This window comes from Acomys russatus, chromosome 13 (genome assembly GCF_903995435.1).
Source record: "Acomys russatus chromosome 13, mAcoRus1.1, whole genome shotgun sequence".
Taxonomy (NCBI): domain Eukaryota; kingdom Metazoa; phylum Chordata; class Mammalia; order Rodentia; family Muridae; genus Acomys; species Acomys russatus.
Window position 1 is genome coordinate 53,879,937 of NC_067149.1, and position 18,728 is coordinate 53,898,664.

At 49.5% G+C, this 18,728-nt stretch overlaps 1 protein-coding gene across 1 annotated transcript in view; it reads left to right on the forward strand.

The window, feature by feature from the left end:
• Positions 1 to 255: 255 nt before the first annotated feature.
• Positions 256 to 18,728, forward strand: part of Tspan11 (tetraspanin 11) — a 41,301-nt gene continuing 22,828 nt past the window's right edge. The window contains exons 1-2 of the mRNA XM_051154605.1: positions 256 to 346; positions 9,952 to 10,143. Of these exons, the coding sequence (XP_051010562.1) occupies positions 263 to 346; positions 9,952 to 10,143 (276 nt within the window). The 5' untranslated portion in view covers positions 256 to 262. The remainder of the gene's footprint in view (positions 347 to 9,951; positions 10,144 to 18,728) is intronic.

Sequence of the window (18,728 nt, forward strand, 5' to 3'; positions counted from 1 at the left end):
AGCGGCCTGCAGGCCTTCTGGGGCCACATTGATTTCACAGTCATCCTTCCAGGGGGAAGTCGGAACAAGACAAGGTGGTGAGTCAGAGATGGGGCATCTCTGGGGTCCAAGTTATACTTGTACCCCCAGAACCACACCCTTAAACCTAGTGTGAAACACTGACTGCTGAAGCCTTTGCAGGTACCGGGGTAGGAATGACACCAAGAATCACTGTTGTATTGTCTTACCTGATATACTTGTATTCTCCACAGGCCCAGCCGCCATGGCACACTGCAAGACCGAGCAGGATGACTGGCTGCTTGCCCAACTGAAGTACCTGCTCTTCATCTTCAACTTCTTCTTCTGGGTAAGTAGAGGCTATGGCACACCCCTCCCGACAGTCTGGCCTCCTTCGTTTTTGGGTCACTGCCAAGGTTGACTTCTCCCAAGCCGAAGACCATGCAGGGGCTCGGCATGCCCCACTGCTCAGAGCCAGCCCTGCCCTGGCTGTGAAGGTGGGAGGGATCTAGGTTGCAGCTCTCATGGAGACATCGCACCCAGGCTGAACCAGCTGTGTGCAGCCTCATCTATCTTCCCTGCCACCATCACACCCTGCCCATGTTATCCCGACTGCTGAAATGATACCCCCTCCCCACTGAAACCCTCCAGCCTTGCCTGGCCATCGTCTCAGAGCTGCACTGTGACAGGGATGGTCTTTATGGCACCTGACACAGGTTTGCCACAGCCCTGTGGCCTCTGCTTCTCAGAGGTGATTGATTACCTGGCTTATCAGGAATACAGTACCATCAATACCGAGGTGGCCTGTAGAGATGCTACATTTTATTTTAATTCATTTATTAAGATGATATCTCACTGTATTCCGGCATAGCTTTCAATTGGTGATCCTCTTACCTCAGTTTTCCAACTGCTGAGCTTATAGGGCTTGCCACCACATCCGGTATTTATTGATTGTGTGTTTCCTGTTGTGGTCTCACTGAATGTGGAAAAGACTAAGAGGGCAGTTTGCAGGCAGCAAGGACCCTGCCAGCTGTGGGTGCTGTGGCCCAGGGCAGCTTAGCTTAGATCTCTAAGTCTGTTTCCTCAGCTAGAGTTTAAAGAGCATCCCTAGGCTCTAGACCTGAAAATGCCCCCAAAACAGCATCCTGATGAGGCAGGGCTGGGCTCCAGGTACCAGGTAAGGGAGAACCACACACACCCCCACCTCAGTAACACTGAAGGATCACTGGGTCACACTGGCTCCAAGCTCCTTCCTGGCCAAGACAGGAGCTCAGGGTAGGCTTCAAAGTATAGTGGTAACTGCCAGCACCAGATACTATCTGTTAAAACGATATAGACAGTGTTTGCTTAAATATATTTTTGCAAAGTTCCTGAGAACAAAAAATAAAATAAAATAACTTGCTTTGATCTTGCCAGGAAAGAGTTTTCTGGAACAGGGAGGCCCAGGGGTACAGATCCTGGATAATTAAGCTCTGTGGCTGAGGACTGACAACTAGGCCACATGCATAGATCTGACCCTCAGATAAATCACTTAGGTGTTTAGAATTCTTGCTGAGCATGCATACTCCCTCCTCCCACCCTTTCCCTGTTTCTTCCTTTTTTGGATTTTTTTTTTTTTTTGAGATGGGTCTCATACTGTAACCCAGGCTGTCCTCAGACTTGCGGCCATTCTCTCTTAGCCTCAGCGGGGATAACAGGCATAAATCACCAGGCCTGGGTCAAACTTTCCTTTGTACGACTGTTTTCTCTAGCCATAAAAATCTCCTGTGCCCTCTCTGGATGATCTCCAAGAGACTGACAAGTATAAAACAATTAATTACCCACATCTTACATGTTGGTGACATGTTGGTTCCTAGGGTGACAGAACAAAGTATCACAGTGACGTTAACCAGCAGAAATGATTATATCCACAGTTCTAGGCCTGGAAATCCATGATCCAGTGATGCTCAGGTCCCTCAAACTGGGCAGAATTTACCTACCAGAGAGAAGTGTTGAAGACACACCCCAAGGCCCAATCATTGTGGCTTACCAGTCATATGACAGCAATGTCTGCATGCCTCCCATGAGGTCACCAGGGCTCTGCTTTCCTGAAAGAAGTACAGTAAAGGGCATTGAGGCGGAAGGTGTCTTTCTACATCTTCCAGCCTGCTGCCCACTGCCCCTTCACCATCCAATCTAGAAACTGACACAGAGAGGCTGGGAGTACAGTCTCTCTTATACCTCTTGAGTGTAGGTCCACATTGCAGGGCTCTGCCAAAAGCCAACATGGAACAAAAAAGCCCAGGATGCTATCCTGGCGGTCATGATGCTCAGCACTGAGAGGCTGCATGGGCACTCTGATGACCTTCCATTCAGTTCCAGTTGTCAGTGCCGCTAGCATCCTTACTGCATAGATGGGGACCAGGCTCACTGAGTTCAGTGACTGACAGTTATCTTAGTCACTTTCCTATCACTGTGTAGAGACAACATGAGCAAGGCAACTTACAGAGGAAAGAACTTGTTTGGGATTTACAGTTTCAGAAGATGAGTCTATGACCATCACGGCAGACAGAGATGCAGCAGGCAGGCAGGCAGGCATAGTGCTGGAGCAGAGGTGCTTCTATCCTGATCCACAAGCATGAGGCAGAGAGAGCTAACTGGGAAGGGGTGGGCTTTTGAAACCTCCAAGCCCACCCTCAGTGATAGACCTCCTCCAACAAGGCCACACCTCCTGATCCTTCCTAAGTAGTTCCACCAACTGAGGCCCAAGTATTAAACATATGAGCCGAGGGGAGACAGTCTCTCTCAGACCACCACAACGATCAAGCTGCTAGGCGATTTGTGTACTCTGGTTTTTCTGTTTGTTTGTTTGTTTTTAATGTGGAATGGGGATGCCAGAACTTTAAGAATTAGAACTTGCTACTGTGGCAATCTTTGGCAGAATTGGTGGTCTGTATTGGTGCCCTGCTGTTAATGCAGTGGGATGAACTGGTGATCACCATGCCTTCAGCAGCGCGCTCCCACCCCCATTCCTAGCACTGCACTTAGAGCTTCCAGCATCATGACTCTCAGAGAAAACAAGGAGCATTCACATGAAACATTGCCTCTGAAGCTAAATTTGCCTGCATGGGTCATGATGCCCTCTGAGACCTTTCTGTTTTGTCAATGACACTGTCAAATTACACTGGCCTGAGTGGAACACATTCCCACGTCTGAGAAAAGCAGAGCAGGCCCCACTGTACTCACCCTGGGCAGGATTCAGAGCTGCCCCTCCCATCACTCTGCTCCCCCCCCCCCCCCCCCCCCCGAGGCCTCCTTGGATTAGCTCTGATCAGGGCTCAAAGATGCCACCGTTGGTGTACCTCTTGGGTGACCCTGAAAAGCAAACATGCCCAGCTTTCCTGCGTGGCTGCCAAAGAGACACTTTTCTCCCCGCTCCCTCCTTACACGGTTCCCGTCACCCTTCTGCTGTTCTCTAATTTATTATTTTAATTAGCTGCTTGGCTGTGTCAATAATCAAAGCATCCCCAACCTCCCAGAAGCTCTGCCAGGCTTTGGGAGGAGCCTGGGAATGCTGCTTCGGCTCACAGCCTGTTCTGCCTTGAGGGGCCAGCCAGGCTTTGGTGCCACCAATGGGGACCTCTCTAGAGAAACATGGGTGACTGAGGAGATGTGCTAGTGAGTACGAGCCCTTGCTGTGTGAGCAGGAGGACCTGAGCTTATATCCACAGGACTTCTGTAAAAAGCCTGGCTAGCTCCAGGCTCAATGAGCCATCCTGTCTCATGGGAATAAAGGGGGGGGGGGGGATAGAACATCTGGAGTCTGCTTGAGGCCTCTGAGTATGTGTGGGCAATCATACCTACCTACCTACACACACACACACACACACACACACACACACACACACAGTGAGCTGGGGTTGGGATCAGAAAGACAAGGAAGACTTGAGCACCACCCTCAGCGAAGGTTGGAGACTATCCTTTCCATAAGCCACTGACTCCCACCCAGCCCCACAGGCCCTCAGGTGCTAGATTACCCAGAGGGTGGATGGCTAACTGAAAGGCCCCATCTAGCCACCTGTGAGAAAGCCATCTCTTATATTCGGGCAGGACTTCCCAGTGATGCAGCTGTTTGAGGCTCTTGAGTAGAACTGTCCAGTGGGTCTAGTGTCAGGGCCCTATCTGAGGTGACTTTGTTCACCCCTTACAATGTGACAGCATCTGATCCAATAGGGCAGCCGGATTCCTGCCTCTCCTCTCTTCCTCTTTTCCTCCCTTCCTTGATTCTTTTCCTTCCTCCATTATTTCTCCTCTTCCTTCCCTAAGGACATGTACCCTGTACTTTAGCATTAATCAAGAGGTTAAGGGGAGACACACTCAGTGTACTGAGCAAAGCAAGCCACCTGTGAGGAGCGTAACTATAGAAACACGCACAAGGCTTGGTACTGGGAGGGAGGGAGGACAAAAGGATTTGTTGGGTGTTGGGTACACCTGGCTCTGAGAGACAGGTTGCCCCTCTACAAGAAAAAGAAATGGCCAGGAAACAGTGGTAATAAACAGTCACTGTTGCCCCCGGAGTCTGGGGGACAGAAACTGATACAGGCATAGACCTCCACCTAAGCCGTTTCACAGAGCTCCTCCAGGCCAGGAGGAGTGAGCAGAGCGCTGCCAGCAGACGTAGTACAGAGCTCTCCTGCAGAGCCCAAAGTAGGTGCACACGTGTAATGGGCTTGGAAGAGGTCTGCTGGAATAAAGAGAGTAGTCAGCATAAGAAGGATGGAGGGAAAGAGATGAGAAACAGGGAACCAGATGAGTGACTATGTAGGCTCAATTTTCTTAACAAATATATTTTATTACAAACTTATTAACCAAGAGTACATCACTTATAACCCAACTAACCAAAAGAATAGGAGAAGAGGATTAAAGAATACAATAACAAAACCATAAGGATATCTGTTCCAAGGAACGATTCTCCTGGCATAACCAGCAGGATTTCTTCTGCTGGAACCTGGAGAACCCGGAACCTCAGCAGGATCTGGAGCCCCAAAGCCTTCCCTTGAGTGGTTCTCTCTAGGAGCATCTCGGAGTGATGAGCAACCAAAACTATTCCAAGTCTCCAAAAGCCCCACCTCTTGTTTCTGGCTCACTTACATTTCTCCTCCCAGAGTCTGTTCCTGGATCTTTTCAGCTGGCAACAATCAAGCTCCCGCATGAGGTGGTTTGCCTTTTAGTGGATTAACATCACCTGTTCTCTCACAAGACCGTTCCCCATCCCACACATGGGATCATAACAAAAACAGGCTTATCTCTCCTTTATGACAACAATGCAGTGTGTCCAGATACATATGGCCAATATACCCAGCATCCAGACCCTTTCACTTTGCCCAGGTCCACACTCTTGTTCACTGGTGCAGCCTTGCTTTGGAGGCACTAGCAGTGGGTTCAAGAGCAGCAGCCATGGGCTTAGGAGATGGATGAGGAGACGGCAAAGCACGTGCCACGCAAATGTGAGGACATGAGTTCGGATCCTCAGAACCCAAGTGAAGCCAATCACAGCAGAACACAAGATCTGTAACCCCATCACTCCTACAACAAGAGGGGAGACAGAGACAGGAGAATTCCCTGAAGTGGGAGAGCCGGCTAGCCCAGTGTATGTGGTGGCAAACAGGAGATCCTGTCTCAGCAAAGCGGAAGATCAACGCCCAACCCACAGATGGCCTCTTGCCTCCACATACATGCTGTGGAGCCACACTCACAAGCATGCACATCCCCACACAGCCCACATGCATATACTACACATAAAAAGGTTTAAAAAAATAATAGAAGAAAAACAAGTGTGAACATTTCTTAAGGGGCCGTTAAAGCCAGGCTACGAAGGGAAAGCCAATCAAGTGAGGGCAGAGATTTAAAGGCAGATGTAGGAGAGTCTGGGGCTGAGGTTCTGGTCTTGTGGGAGGTGTGCCAATCAGTCAGGGGCCCAGGTCAGCTCTGGGTAGGACAAGAGCTGAAGGATGACCTGGGTCAGGAGCCAAGGAGGACAGTGCAGTGAGGACAGGGAGGAGGGTCTAACAGGAAGTGGAATCAGCATGCAAATGACACAGAGACATCAGTGCCCCTGCAAAGGCTGCTGGGTGAGCGATGGTGCCATTGAAGAGGGCACCCAGGGACCATTTGTGAATGAGAAGTGTAGTCCTGAATGGGACAGCCTTTCTACAAAGCCACAGACCTTTCCAGAATGCCACAGAGCAGGTAGTAAGCAGCTCTGCTCTGCCCCCTACCCAACCCCACACACATAGACACACACAGAGTCCATCACCCTGTGTGGCTCCTGCCTTCCCACGCTTTGGGCTGCCCAGCACAGAGAGCAGAGAACCCTCCTAGAGACTCCATTGTCCTTCCTGTGTCCCCAAGAGAGAAATTCTACCCGTGAAGTCCTGACCAATAAAAATCCTGTGGTTGCGCTCACACCCTCCTCTGCCTGCTTTCTGTACAGGTCTGCACCTTGGTTCTATCAGGCCTTGGACAAGGATGGCTGCTCATGCTAGGCCAAGTGCCCTGGATCACACAAATAGCATCTGTGTTACTCTTCTAAAAATGAACAGTTCCTTCAACGACCTGTGTGGGTGACCTCCTCTGCCCCTCCTGTCTTGCTGTGCCTTTGTCCGTCTCCCCCTACTCCCAACCTACAGTGTTTTCGGGCCCTCTGGCTGCAGGCCATGGTGAAGAAATTCAGTTACTATTTGACACAAAATTATCTCTGTTCTACAGAGAGCTGGATGCTACAGAACTAACCGTAGGCGAACAGCTGGGGAAATGGGATTTGGGGTTAGCGCTCCAACCCGACAGTCCCTGCCCAGTTGTCCCACCATCACACAGCTAATCATACAACCAAAAGAACTTGGCCCAGTCTTGCTGGCTTCTGCCCTCCTGTGTGTGACACCTGGTGACCCATCTCAATACATCTTTATTTCTTGTTCAAAGGTGACCAAGTCCCATACAAGAAATCAAAGTCCCTGAAGGAGTAAGACTTTCTTGTTCCTGTGGCTTGTTACTGTACTGGCCCCTCAGTAGCTACCTTCGCCATCAGCAGGAACTGTCAGGGGTGGTGACCTCAGGCGTCTCAGACCCATTGATTCACACACACACTACTCTCTTGCTTTCTTCAGGTTATCAGACCCAGTGTGAGCTCGTCTTCTACTTTGGTCAGGCAGGCTGTCCCTACAAATCCCTCCCAGACCCTTGAGCTCTGCTCAAGCTCTGAAAGTAAGTCAACAGGCCTGGGGCAGCTGCTCCCAGGAAAAAAAAAGCAGCCTGTCTCCTGAGAAGCTCCTGGCCTGCTGCGTTCTGCAGGACTCCACACAGCGCCACCTACTGGGGAGAGAAGGGTGGAACTCTTGGACCTGCGCGCTGTGCTTCTCAAAGGGGCACCTGGAAACTTTCTATTAATGTCCCTGCCTGGGTCTCACTCTCAGAGGTGTTGATTGGCCCGGGTTCCATCCAAAAACTGGTTTTTCATGGCTCCCCAGGTGATTATGCAGCCACGACTCTGAGGACGTAGGAGAAACTCGGAGACTTATCTGGATTTGTTCTTTGTCCATGGTGTACCGGCAGACTTCTGCCCTGGATCACAAATGCATTGTTTTATGTGTTAAATGATTCCTTTTACCAGATTCTGAGCGGCTCCATGCACCCCAGCAGATTAACTGTCCTTCTGATTAACTATCCTTCCAAGGGTCCCAGATATGTATGCTCAGATTACTCTCTGGTTTGGGAAAGGATAGTGGCTCAGCATCAACCCAGCTAATAAAAAAATGTGTCCATACAGAGATTATACCCATTAAACACCCTGCCTCTGAGGTGCTTGATGGCGTTATATCTCATCGTGGTCACACTGACTGTCTCACACTGTTTACAATCTCTTCTTGGCAGTATCCTATGCCTTTAGTTAATTTGTTTTGAAGAGGGGAAGAGTTAATTTGTGTTGAAGGAGGGGCCTTTAGAAGATGTAGGCTGCAACCACCAATCTAGTGATGCTCCCTAAACTTAAAAGATGAAAAGGTGTTTAAAGGACCAAAGAGTTTAAAGGACCATCTCTATCTCACAGCTGAATTGTTCAGAGTTGAGACCTTCACTCAAGCCTTCTAGGCAATACAGCTATATAAGAGAATTTCGGGGTAGGGACAATATTCTTCTCACAGTTCCCAGTGGTCATGGAAGCCGACCAACAGGGGTATCCGTTAGTCATTCACATTGGCTATTCAGTTCCATCCACCCAGATTCAGAAACCCCTTTGTTCATAAGAACTGTGTGGACTCTAAAAGTCTGCTGTGTCCTGGGATTCCTGACTCGAAGCATGAAGTGTAGACTCTGTCATTGGTTTTGTGCTGGCAAGTATAGTGTACTGCGCCACTCATCAAAAGATACGCCCTAACTTGAGAGAGGTAACCACGGGAGGGGGAAACTGCGCATCCTGCGGTGGAGGGACTGTTAGCCTCTCCAGTTCCATTTAGCAGCACAGCTGTGGTCCAGCGCGTGCCCTTACGCTGGCTTCTCTCGCTTAGAGGGACCAGTGGAGATAAAAAAGAGTGCTTGGAAGAACCATCCATTTGAACAGCAGAAGCGGAGGAGCAAGCACACCCACTCTGTGAGATCCAAGGACAGTCCTGCCTCTGTCCTCAAAAGACCTGGCCTTGAATCTCAGTTCTGACGCTCACGGTGTCATCCCCAGGCACACTGCTATTCTCTGCAAGCCTCAGTGTCCTTCCTCATCTGCGACGCAGAGATAATATACCCTGCCCCATCCTCTCAGTGTGTTTGTAATATTTAGACAAGACACTGGCAGAGTACATGTCAACCACATGGTGTAGGTGCCTGGTGTGTGTAGAATTACTCCGCTGAGGTCTGTCACTGCACAGAAGTGAGAGTGGGAGGTGACCATGGAGTCACTGTGGTACAGGTGGGGAACATTTTACAGGGATGAGCATCCCAGGTGTGTGGGCTGAGATGGAGTGAGGCAGGGACAGGCTTCTCTTGCTTTGACCATACTAAGATCGCTAAGGAAGCCTCTGCTATGGAGCTGGAGGAAAAGGCCCATTCTTAAATGGGGACCTGGAGACTAGGGCCAGGGAGCAGTTGACCTTCCCAGGATCAGATGCCACAGCTGCTCAGAAGTCCCGGAGTCCTGGGTAAGTAGTCTTCCTATTCCAAGTGTGGCACCTGGAGCACATGCATAGTGCATAAATGCATTATGCTAAGTGTCACACCTACCAAAGCGGTCCATTGGCCCCGCGAGAAAGCTGAATGCCTGGCAGTGCTCCATGACACTCCTCTTCGGGAGCAGCTGTCAGACCAGCAAGGCAGCATCATCCTATCCCAGCCCCATCTCAGGATCAAACCGGAACATGCCAGTTTGCAAAGATGAAAAGGCAGCTCCCTCCCCATCCTGTGCAGGTGTACGAGGAGCACAAACGCCTTTCCAGGGAGCAGGCACTGAAAACACACCTTAGCTCTGCATTGCTACTGTCCATCCTAGAAGCGAGACCTCAGGCAGGGCAGCTTTCTTCCGTGGGCCTGTTTCTTCACCCATTGACCAAATGTGAGCATGAACCAGCACAAAAGACCTTCTGGGAAATTTTGATTGCTACCTGGGAGCACTCTAAGGATGAGAAATCCCAGAATGACATGGGAAAGGCAAAGGGTCTTCATGCCTAGTTAGCAAGAAGCATAGATTGGGGCTCAGACTTAGATTCCAAATATCTCTGCATCTTCAGGGAGGGGGGAGGGCTGCTGGCCAGCCCACTGAGCACCTGAAGCCTCTTCCCTCTGTTTAAACTAAACAGAGAAAATCTTCCTGTAGGCCCTTTGGAAGACTAATCGGCAAAGTGCCTGAAAAGGGTCGGGCGCCCGAGTGGGCACTAGACAGGTGGCATCTGAGGCTTTGCCAGCTGCCACCTAATCTGTCTTGTGTCTCTGCAGGTAGGTGGGGCAGCTGTCATGGCTGTAGGTATCTGGACACTGGTGGAGAAGAGCGGTTACCTCAGCATCTTGGCCTCCAGCACATTTGCTGCCTCTGCCTACATCCTCATCTTCGCTGGTGCTCTCGTCATGACAACTGGTTTCCTGGGCTTCGGGGCCATCATCCGGGAGCAGAAGAGCTGTCTCTCCACAGTGAGTGTCCCTCTGTCCCTCTGTGGAAACTGTCTCTACAGCGCGTGGCTTTCCATGGAGAGTGAGTGTAGGCCTGTGCTCTGTGGGGGGCGGGGAAACATCACACACGTGGCCCAGGGTGGGCTTACCAGCCTAAGTAGGACACAGAGGATACTGGGGAGTCAGAGCATGGTGGCTTCTGTCAGGGTGTATGATGGCTGTGCTCTCCACATATGTAGGACCTGAGTCAGGTCCTGGGTTTTGCAGTTACCATGGCAACTTCTAGGGTCTTGCTTCTTCCTATTCTTCTTCCTCCCTTTTACTCCTCTTCCTCCTCTAAACTTCCCTTTCTCCTATTCCTTCTTCTACTCCCCTCCTCCTTCCTCCTTTCTTCTTTTTCTCCCCTTGCCTTGTCTCTTCCTCCTTCCCCTTCTAGATTTTAGCACGCAGTTTTCACAGATAAGCAAAGACTGAAATCCGTGCCACAGTGATCTTCTGTGCCCCATCACCCAGAGTTCGCCCTTGTCTTTTCCCGATCACCCTCACCTGGTACATGCCCTCCCCATGCCATGCCCTGTGTTGTGCAGCAGCCCCAGGTACTCTGCCATTTATGTTTCAATATTTCTTAAGCCTAAGGGTCTTTTGTCACTGCTAAAAGCGATCAATATCCAGTCCTTAATATCAGGAAATAATGAGGTAGCTTCTGATTTCCCCAGCTGACCCATGGAGTGTTATCCTTTTTATAAGTTTGTTTCACTAGGCCCTTGGGTTAAAGTTAGTTGATTTGTCTCTTTCTATCTCTGTGGGTGGTTACCCCAGTTTATTTGTTGAAAGACCAGGTTCTTTGTTCTATGGACTTCTATTTGTTTGCTTGGGTTTTTTTTTTGTTTGTTTGTTTTTGTTTTTGTTTTTGTTTTTGTTTTGTTTTGTTTTGCCATGCCCCATGTGTTGTTTAACATGCTCTCTGGGAAATCCCATGATCATGTGCACCTCATGGATCAGGCTTAACTGCTTTGACCATTCATTCATCAAGCAGCTACTCAGGGTCAGGAAAGAGCCCAGGGAGGAACCAACAGAGGCCCTGAGGCTGAGACCACCTTAGGCTCCACACACCCAGCTCTCCAGCACCCTTTGACTGTGACTGACTCCCCATAATCTAGTGGCCTCTCTGTACCCACCCCAGACCAAGCATAATGTTCAGAAGAAAAAAAGCAGGCAGAGAAAACTGAAAAAAAAATTCCTGGGCTTTGCGAGAAAGCCTAAGCTGCAGAATAGATCCAAATCTCAAAGAGAAATCAGGCTGAGCCTGAAAGAAAGCAGACAACCGGAAGAAGCCTCACAGGGCTCTTGAGATCCCTAGACCCAACCTGCACCCCACCCCCAGCATCCACCTGTGCAGCTCTGCCTTGCACTTGTCCTAGGGAGTGAGAGGCAGGGGTTGCAGTGGGGAGCCTGAGGCCTGGCCCCTGCAGCAGCTCTCAAAGCAGCGACCTAGTTTTTGGCCTGGATATAAAAGCCGCTCTCTGCAGGCCCAGCTGGATGGTGCTCCCATTTTGAAGAATTCCTTCATTTTGCTCTGAGGGAGGGCCTGGAGCCAGGGTGCTGGCAGGGCACACGGTGATGTGTAGGCTAAAGTTTCTAGCAGAGGACCAACCTTTAGGCTGTATACTCTGAGCCCCCTTCTAGCAGTGGGGCAGGGGGTGGGGTGGAAAGCAACCCTCACATGGCCTGGCAAGAGCATGGTCATCCCCTGCAGCCCGTCCCTAGGAACACTCCCCCACCCAACTACACACACACACACACACACACACACACACACACACACAACTAGAGCCAGGAGATGCTCACCTGCCTTATATAGAATGGTGCAGTATTGACATAAACCCACACACCATCTCCTCAAAAATCACCTTTAGTTACTTATGGTACCAAATCCAGGCAAATGCCACACAAATAAGTGTGCCTTATTGTTAAGGGCTGGTGGTGACATTCTGTGCATACTAAACACAGACACACCGCAGCCGGCTTGGCTCCCACACATGCCACCCAAGGCTGGTTGACCCACTGATATAGAAGGCCAACTCTGTCTCTAACAGCTGTCAGCCACTTAAGGTCCTGAGAGGAGTCTTTGGCATGTCCCAGGTCTGACCATTCATCTGAAGAAAGATACTGGCTCATAAAAACTCAAGCCAAGAACTGTCCTGTGTTTCAGGGACCATCTCTCGTGGGAACTGAGTCTCATGGGAATAGGGCTACCAGGCCCAGAGAAAGACCTCGTTCCTTGACAGGCTTAGTCTCTGGGTCTGCTGTACTCTGAGAGGCCTGGAGTTCTAGGAGAGCTGTTGTCCCTGACTCCTGGGGACTGTCCTAGGAAGGCAAGCTGCTCAGCCCTGGACGTCCTTCCCTCCTACAGGAGAAGAGGCAGAGAGAGGAGCCATCTGCTGGGGAGACCAGTGCTCCCTCTTGACAGCCTAAGACAGAATGTAGACACTGTCCCTTGAGGACCTAGCTTCTGACTCAGCCATCCATCTGGGGATGGGGGAGGTGGAGGGTGTTGAGGTGTCCCCAGCAGCCTTGGGAAACAACCTCTGCTGACTAGGCACAGCTAGCTGACGACAAAGATGGCCACTGTTCACTGAGCACCACCGGGTGCTCCTCACACTCCACCAACCCTGTGAAGGTATTGCCATCTGCACTGTTCCCAACACTGGTGCATGCTCACTCACTTGGGCCTCACACGCCCACAGAGCTGCTCAGATTCATGATGTGCACTTGACAGGAGCTGGGGAGGAGGGACAGGTGAAGCGACCTGCCAAGCAAGGCGAGGGGTCGCTCAGAGGAACACCAAGGGAGCAGGCTCAGCCAAGCAGGTGGGAAGCAGAAAGTAATCAACCTGACAGGGTTGGGGTGGGGTGACACACAAAGAGAAACCAAAGGGACATCACAGGTGCCTTTGAATGTCAGCAAGTCAGAGTTGGGGAATGTTAGGAAGGGAAATTATGATAGGGCTGAGTTCTATCTGTCTGGGTCCTCCTGGTCACTAGTGACTGGGGTGCTCACAACCTGATTGTGAGGGTGTTGAGGCAGTGAAAAATACAACACACATCTATCGATAGACAGGGGTAAATTGTCCATCTCCTGTGCTCTGATCTAGTACACCTCCTATCCCCAGAGGGGCAAGATTCACTCTCTTTAGAGCTGAAGTGCCCAAAGATGTGGAGTGATTGTGAACCCAGAATGGACTCCCCTCTTCTGCCCACTTTCCCCAGAGGCAGGAGCTTGACGGTTCTACAGTCATGTCTAGAACCTGCTCAGAAAGGTACACAGAAGGAGTAAGGACAACTGCATGATCTCCAGATATGCTCTCAGATTAGACATACAAGATGGGCCAGACCGGGCATGGCGGCACAGGCCTTTAATCCCAGCACTCGGGAAGCAGAAGCAGGCAGAACTCTGTGAGTTAGAGGCTAGCCTGGTCTACAAAGTGAGTCCAGGACAGCCAAGGCTAACACGGAAAAGCCCTGTCTCAAAAAAAAAAAAAAAAGATGGGTCAGGCTATGGGCCCACCTATGACTGCATGTGTGTGTGCATGCACACACTTACACAAGTGCATGCATACACACACACCACACATACACACACACACACACATTCTGGAACTTGCTCAGTCCTCCACCTGAGGCGGTGTTTAAGGACCCCCCTCCAGGGATCACCCACACACACTACAGAGCCAGCCTTCCTACCTTCATATTCTCTCTGGCACCCTGGCAACACCGACTCGTGCTGCATGGCCAGTAACTTCACTTTGAAGTAAATTGGGGAGCAAAGCTACTAGGGAAAGAACCCCATAAATAACCTGTATTCCTTACATTTCATTTGGATAGAGACCAGAGGTTCCTGAGTCATGAAAAGGACATGAGCCTGAGCCCTGTTAGGAGGGAACACAGATGTATAAAACAGCCTGTCTGTGCAGTAGCTAAGGCCCCACCCCAGAGCTTGTGAATTCACCAGGGTTCCCGGTGCCAGGCAAGTGTCTCTGGCTAAGAAACACATGTAGAGTGATGTTTATAGGAAGGAGCTGATAGGAAAGTGTCCTGGGGCTTGAGAGGAGCAGGGACTTATTCCAGCATTTTCCTCCATTGAAACCTGAGCCTCTCTAGGTGAGCATAACAGAGCCAGCTGTGTGACACTGGGTGTCTGTGCAGCCACTGCAAGGTCTGCTCTTTGGGACCTTAGTGCGGATCAGGGAAATGCTCTCTAGTTCTGGTGGGAGGGAGCTAAAGGCTCCTAGAGCCTTAGCTGTAGGATCTGACCCTCCGGGACTTCCTAGGCCACTGACTTAAAGATTTAAGTGCCACCAACGACAGTAGCACAGAGGACCGCTCTGAGGCTGAGTGGGGCGCCAAGTAAGACAAATTAGTGAGGCACAGGGAGGACACAGGGAAGTCAGGCTGAGGAGACTGGGTCCTGTTACACACCAAACTTCTTACTGTAGCAGCTTCTATGGGGGATGTGGCTTCACCCGGGCTGTGGGCACGCTGGGAGTAGCGGCCCTAAAAATAACTGCTAATTTAGGTCCCTTCTCAAAGGAGTTTTGCTATGATGTGTTGATTGGAGCCATGTTTTTATGATCTTTACATAACATGGCTTCCTGGGCCTTATGATGCCTTCTCATTAGCCTCATACCTTATTGCCCGTGTCAGTGGGGTTACTACAGTGCCTAGAGAGCTGAGTCACTCACCTGGGTTGGAGGTTGGACAGCAAGCTGGGCAAGGTACACAAAAACTGCCTTTGAGCCTCAGCCCAGATACATCTGGCCTGGATTCTAGACTTTGTCCTCCTGGCTGACAGAACCTCAGAAGACCAGATGGAATTGTGATTCAGGGTCCCTTGGCTTTCAGAAGAAACTGGGTTCTAGAACTTACTTTTTCATCCATCCCCCTCCCTAAAAATAAAAGAGCGCCTGACAAAGACCCAGTTTAGTCTGAGCCATCCATCACGATCTTCATTTGGCTGAAGATATAAAAGTTTGCAGGGCCCACATTCCAAATCCTAAAAATAGGCCCCTCCTTTGATCTGGGTGGCATGGGTCCTGGTCATCGGCTTTCAGCTCAGATGGCCTGAATTATCTGTCTCTCTTTCTCTTGCAGTCTTAGCTAAAATAGAAGACCTGGTGTGAATAATTTAAAGTCCATCCCTTTTCTCTTCTGCAGAGTTCTCATACCAAGCCAGTCACTGCTTCAGCATCTGAAAGGATGAGCTATTCCTGTCCCCAAGGAGTGTCTCCTTCTTAGGAGAGTGACTCTTAGGGGCTGCAGACATGCCAGGATGAAGGGTGTGGGAGGGAGGGATTGCAAGCCGTGGTGCAAGCAGGCCAGTGCTCTAAACTCTTCTTGAGAATGCTTGCTGTCCCTCCCACCCGCACTGCCATCCATGGATGCCCACCATGCCAATGCCTGCCTTTCAACTTTTCCCTTTTCTCTTTGGGACCCATTCTGTGTGGGTCTGGACTTGCTATGTTTGTCCCTTGAGGTTTCCTGCCACCTTCATCTGATTAAAGATTTCAAAAGGAAGTTAACACGGGGGCAGGGGGTGGTGGTGAATAAAGAATAAAGGCAAGGCAGTCATCTCCAGAAAATAGAATACGTCCAAAGCAACTTATCCATAGCTCTAAGCGGAAGCTGGCATTTCACACGGCTTGTGTCAGCCCAAGAAAGCGCTAACAGTAACTTCTTGGTTAGACAATGCCTGAAAGGACAGTGAGCCAGGAAGTGGTACTAGGGGTACCCTACTTATCCCAATCTGTCCTTGGGCCACTTTAGTCATCTCTTCTTTCACAGGCAGGACAGAAGTACAAAGAAAGAAGGTTCTAGGCTGTGTTGCTTGTGAGCCTGCTGGTGGAGATGTGAGTCTCAGCACTCACGTTTGTATGTGACAAACACACACACACACACCACACACACATACACACACACACACACCATGCACTTTTCCTGTCCTCATTGAACAGTGACATAGAGCCAGGGAAATCACTAATCACTAGTATGGGGTGGGGAGAGCTCATGGAAGCAGACAGGTGTCTACAGAACGCATGGCATAGATCTGTGACAAAGCACACAATCAAACCAACCTGTCTAACAGCTGCTGGGCCTCAGCCTCAGTCCCAGGATGACAAAGCTCTATTTGCTGAGGCTTAGAGTAGAAAAAGGACTACCTCCAAGCATAGGGCTTTGCAGTTTCCATGTCTTTCCTACACAACCATCTATGGACTCTGGTCCCCTTCTGGAAAGGCCATCGAGACCAAGTGACAAACTATACTCCAGGAGGCCAGAGACCTTGATTTTAATTAATTAGTTAATTTATTTATTCACTTTATATCCCCATCATAGCCTCCTCTCTCCTCTCCTCTTGGTTCCACCCTCACTCCCTCTTCTTCCTACCCCCTCCCCTACTCCTCAGAAAAGGGGAGCCCCCTCCTACCAATCAACCCCAGCACATCAAGTCACATCAGGACTGAACTCATTCTCTTCCCCTGTGGCCTGTCGAGGCCCCACCAGGGGAAAGAGATCAAAAAGCAGGCGATGGAGTCTGTGTCAGATGCACATGAAGCCCAAGCTGCCAATAATCTACATGTGTGTAGTGGGCCTAGATCCAGTCCGTGCATGCCCCTTGGCTGGTGCTTCAGTCTCCACAATGCCCTCTAGGCCCTGGTTAATTGGCTCTGTTGGTCTTCTTGTGGAACTCCTGTCCCCTCCAGGTCCTTCTATCCTCCTCTCCCTCCCCCTTTTCCACAACACTCCCTGTGTATCACCCAATGTTTGGCTGTGAGTCTCAGCATTTCCAACCACTGCTGGGTGGAATCTCTCAGAGGACAGCTATGATAGGCTCCCATCTGCAAGCACAGCAGAGTATCATTAATAGTGTCAGAGGTTGGCTTTCTCGAATGGGGTGAGTCTCAGAATGGCCCAGGCATTGGTTGGACATTCCTTCCATCTCTGCTCTATCTCTATCCATGCACATCTTGTAGGCAGGAGAAATTTTGGGTTGAAGTTTTTGTGGGTAGGTTGGTGTTCCCCTCCCTCTACTAAGAGTTCTGTCTAGTTAGAGGGTGCCCTCTTCAGTCTCCGTGACTCCTGCAACTAGGGGTGTCAGCTAGAGTCACCCCATATCCTCCCAGAAGCCTGCCCTGTTATAGGTCTCCAGCTTGTCACAGAGAAGCCCCCACTCATGGTTTATTTTCTCTCTGCAAGCCCTCTGTCTTCCCAACCTCACTCTTCCTCTCTTCCTAGGTCTGATTCTCAGCCTCATTTCTCTCTGAGTTCCCTCTCCTACCTTCCCACCTTTCTCTCTCCCTCTCTCTCTCTCTCTCTCTCTCTCTCTCTCTCTCTCTCTCTCTCTCTCTCTCTCTCTCTCTCCCCCCCACTTATGCTGTCTATTCAATTCCCCTTCTGAGTGAGATGTAAACATCCTCCCTTGGATTCTCCTTGTTGCATCTCTTCTTTGGGTCTGTGAATTGTAGTATGTTTATCCTGTACTATATGGCTAAAATCCACTTATAAGTGAGTACATAACCATGTGTTCTTTCTGGGTCTGGGTTACCTCACTCAGAATGATCTTTTCTACTTCCATTCACTTACCTGCACATTTCAAGATTTCCTTGGTTTTAATAGCTAAATAGTATTCCATTGTGTAAATGTATCACAGTTTCTTTAGGCATTCTTTGGTTGAAGGAAATCTAGGTTGTTTCTAGTCTCTGGCTATTATGCATAAAGCTGCTATGAACATAGTTGAGCAAATGTCCTTGTTGTATGGTGGAGCATCTTTTGGGTATATTCCCAGGAGTAGTATGGCTGGGTCTTGAGGAAGCCCTATTCCCAATTTTCTGAGAAAGTGCCAGATTGATTTCCAAAGTGTTGTACAAGTTTGCACTCCCACCAGCAATGGAGGAGTGTCCCCCTTTCTCCACATCCTCACCAGCATGTGCTGTCACTTGAGTTTTTATCTTAGCCATTCTGATGGGTGTAAGATGGAATCTCGGAGTCATTTTGATTTACATTTTCCTGATGACGAAGGACACTGAACATTTCTTTAAGTGCTTCTTGAGCATTTGAGATTTCTCTGTTGAGAATTTTCAGTTTAGCTCTGTACCCCATTTTTAAATTGGATTATTTGGTGTGTTGTTTAATTTCTTAAGTTCTTTGTATATTTTGGATATTAGGCCTTTGTCAGATGTAGGGTTGGTGAAGATATTTTCCCAGTCTTTAGGCTGTAGTTTTGTTTTGTTCACAGTGTCCTTTGTATTACATAAGGTTTTCAGTTTTATGAGGTCCCATTTATTAATTGTTGATCTTAGAACCTGAGCTGTTGGTGTTCTGTCAGGAAGGTGCTTCCTGTGCCAATGAATTTAAGGCTGAATCCCACTTTCTCTTCTAGCAGATTTAGTATATCTGGTTTTATGTTGGAGCCTTTGATCCACTTGGACCTAAGTTTTGGGCAGGGTGAAAAATATGGATCTATTTGAATTTTTCTACATGTAGATATCCAGTTAGGCCAGCGCCATTTATTAAAGATTTCATTTTTCCATTATATGGTTTTTGTGTCTCTGT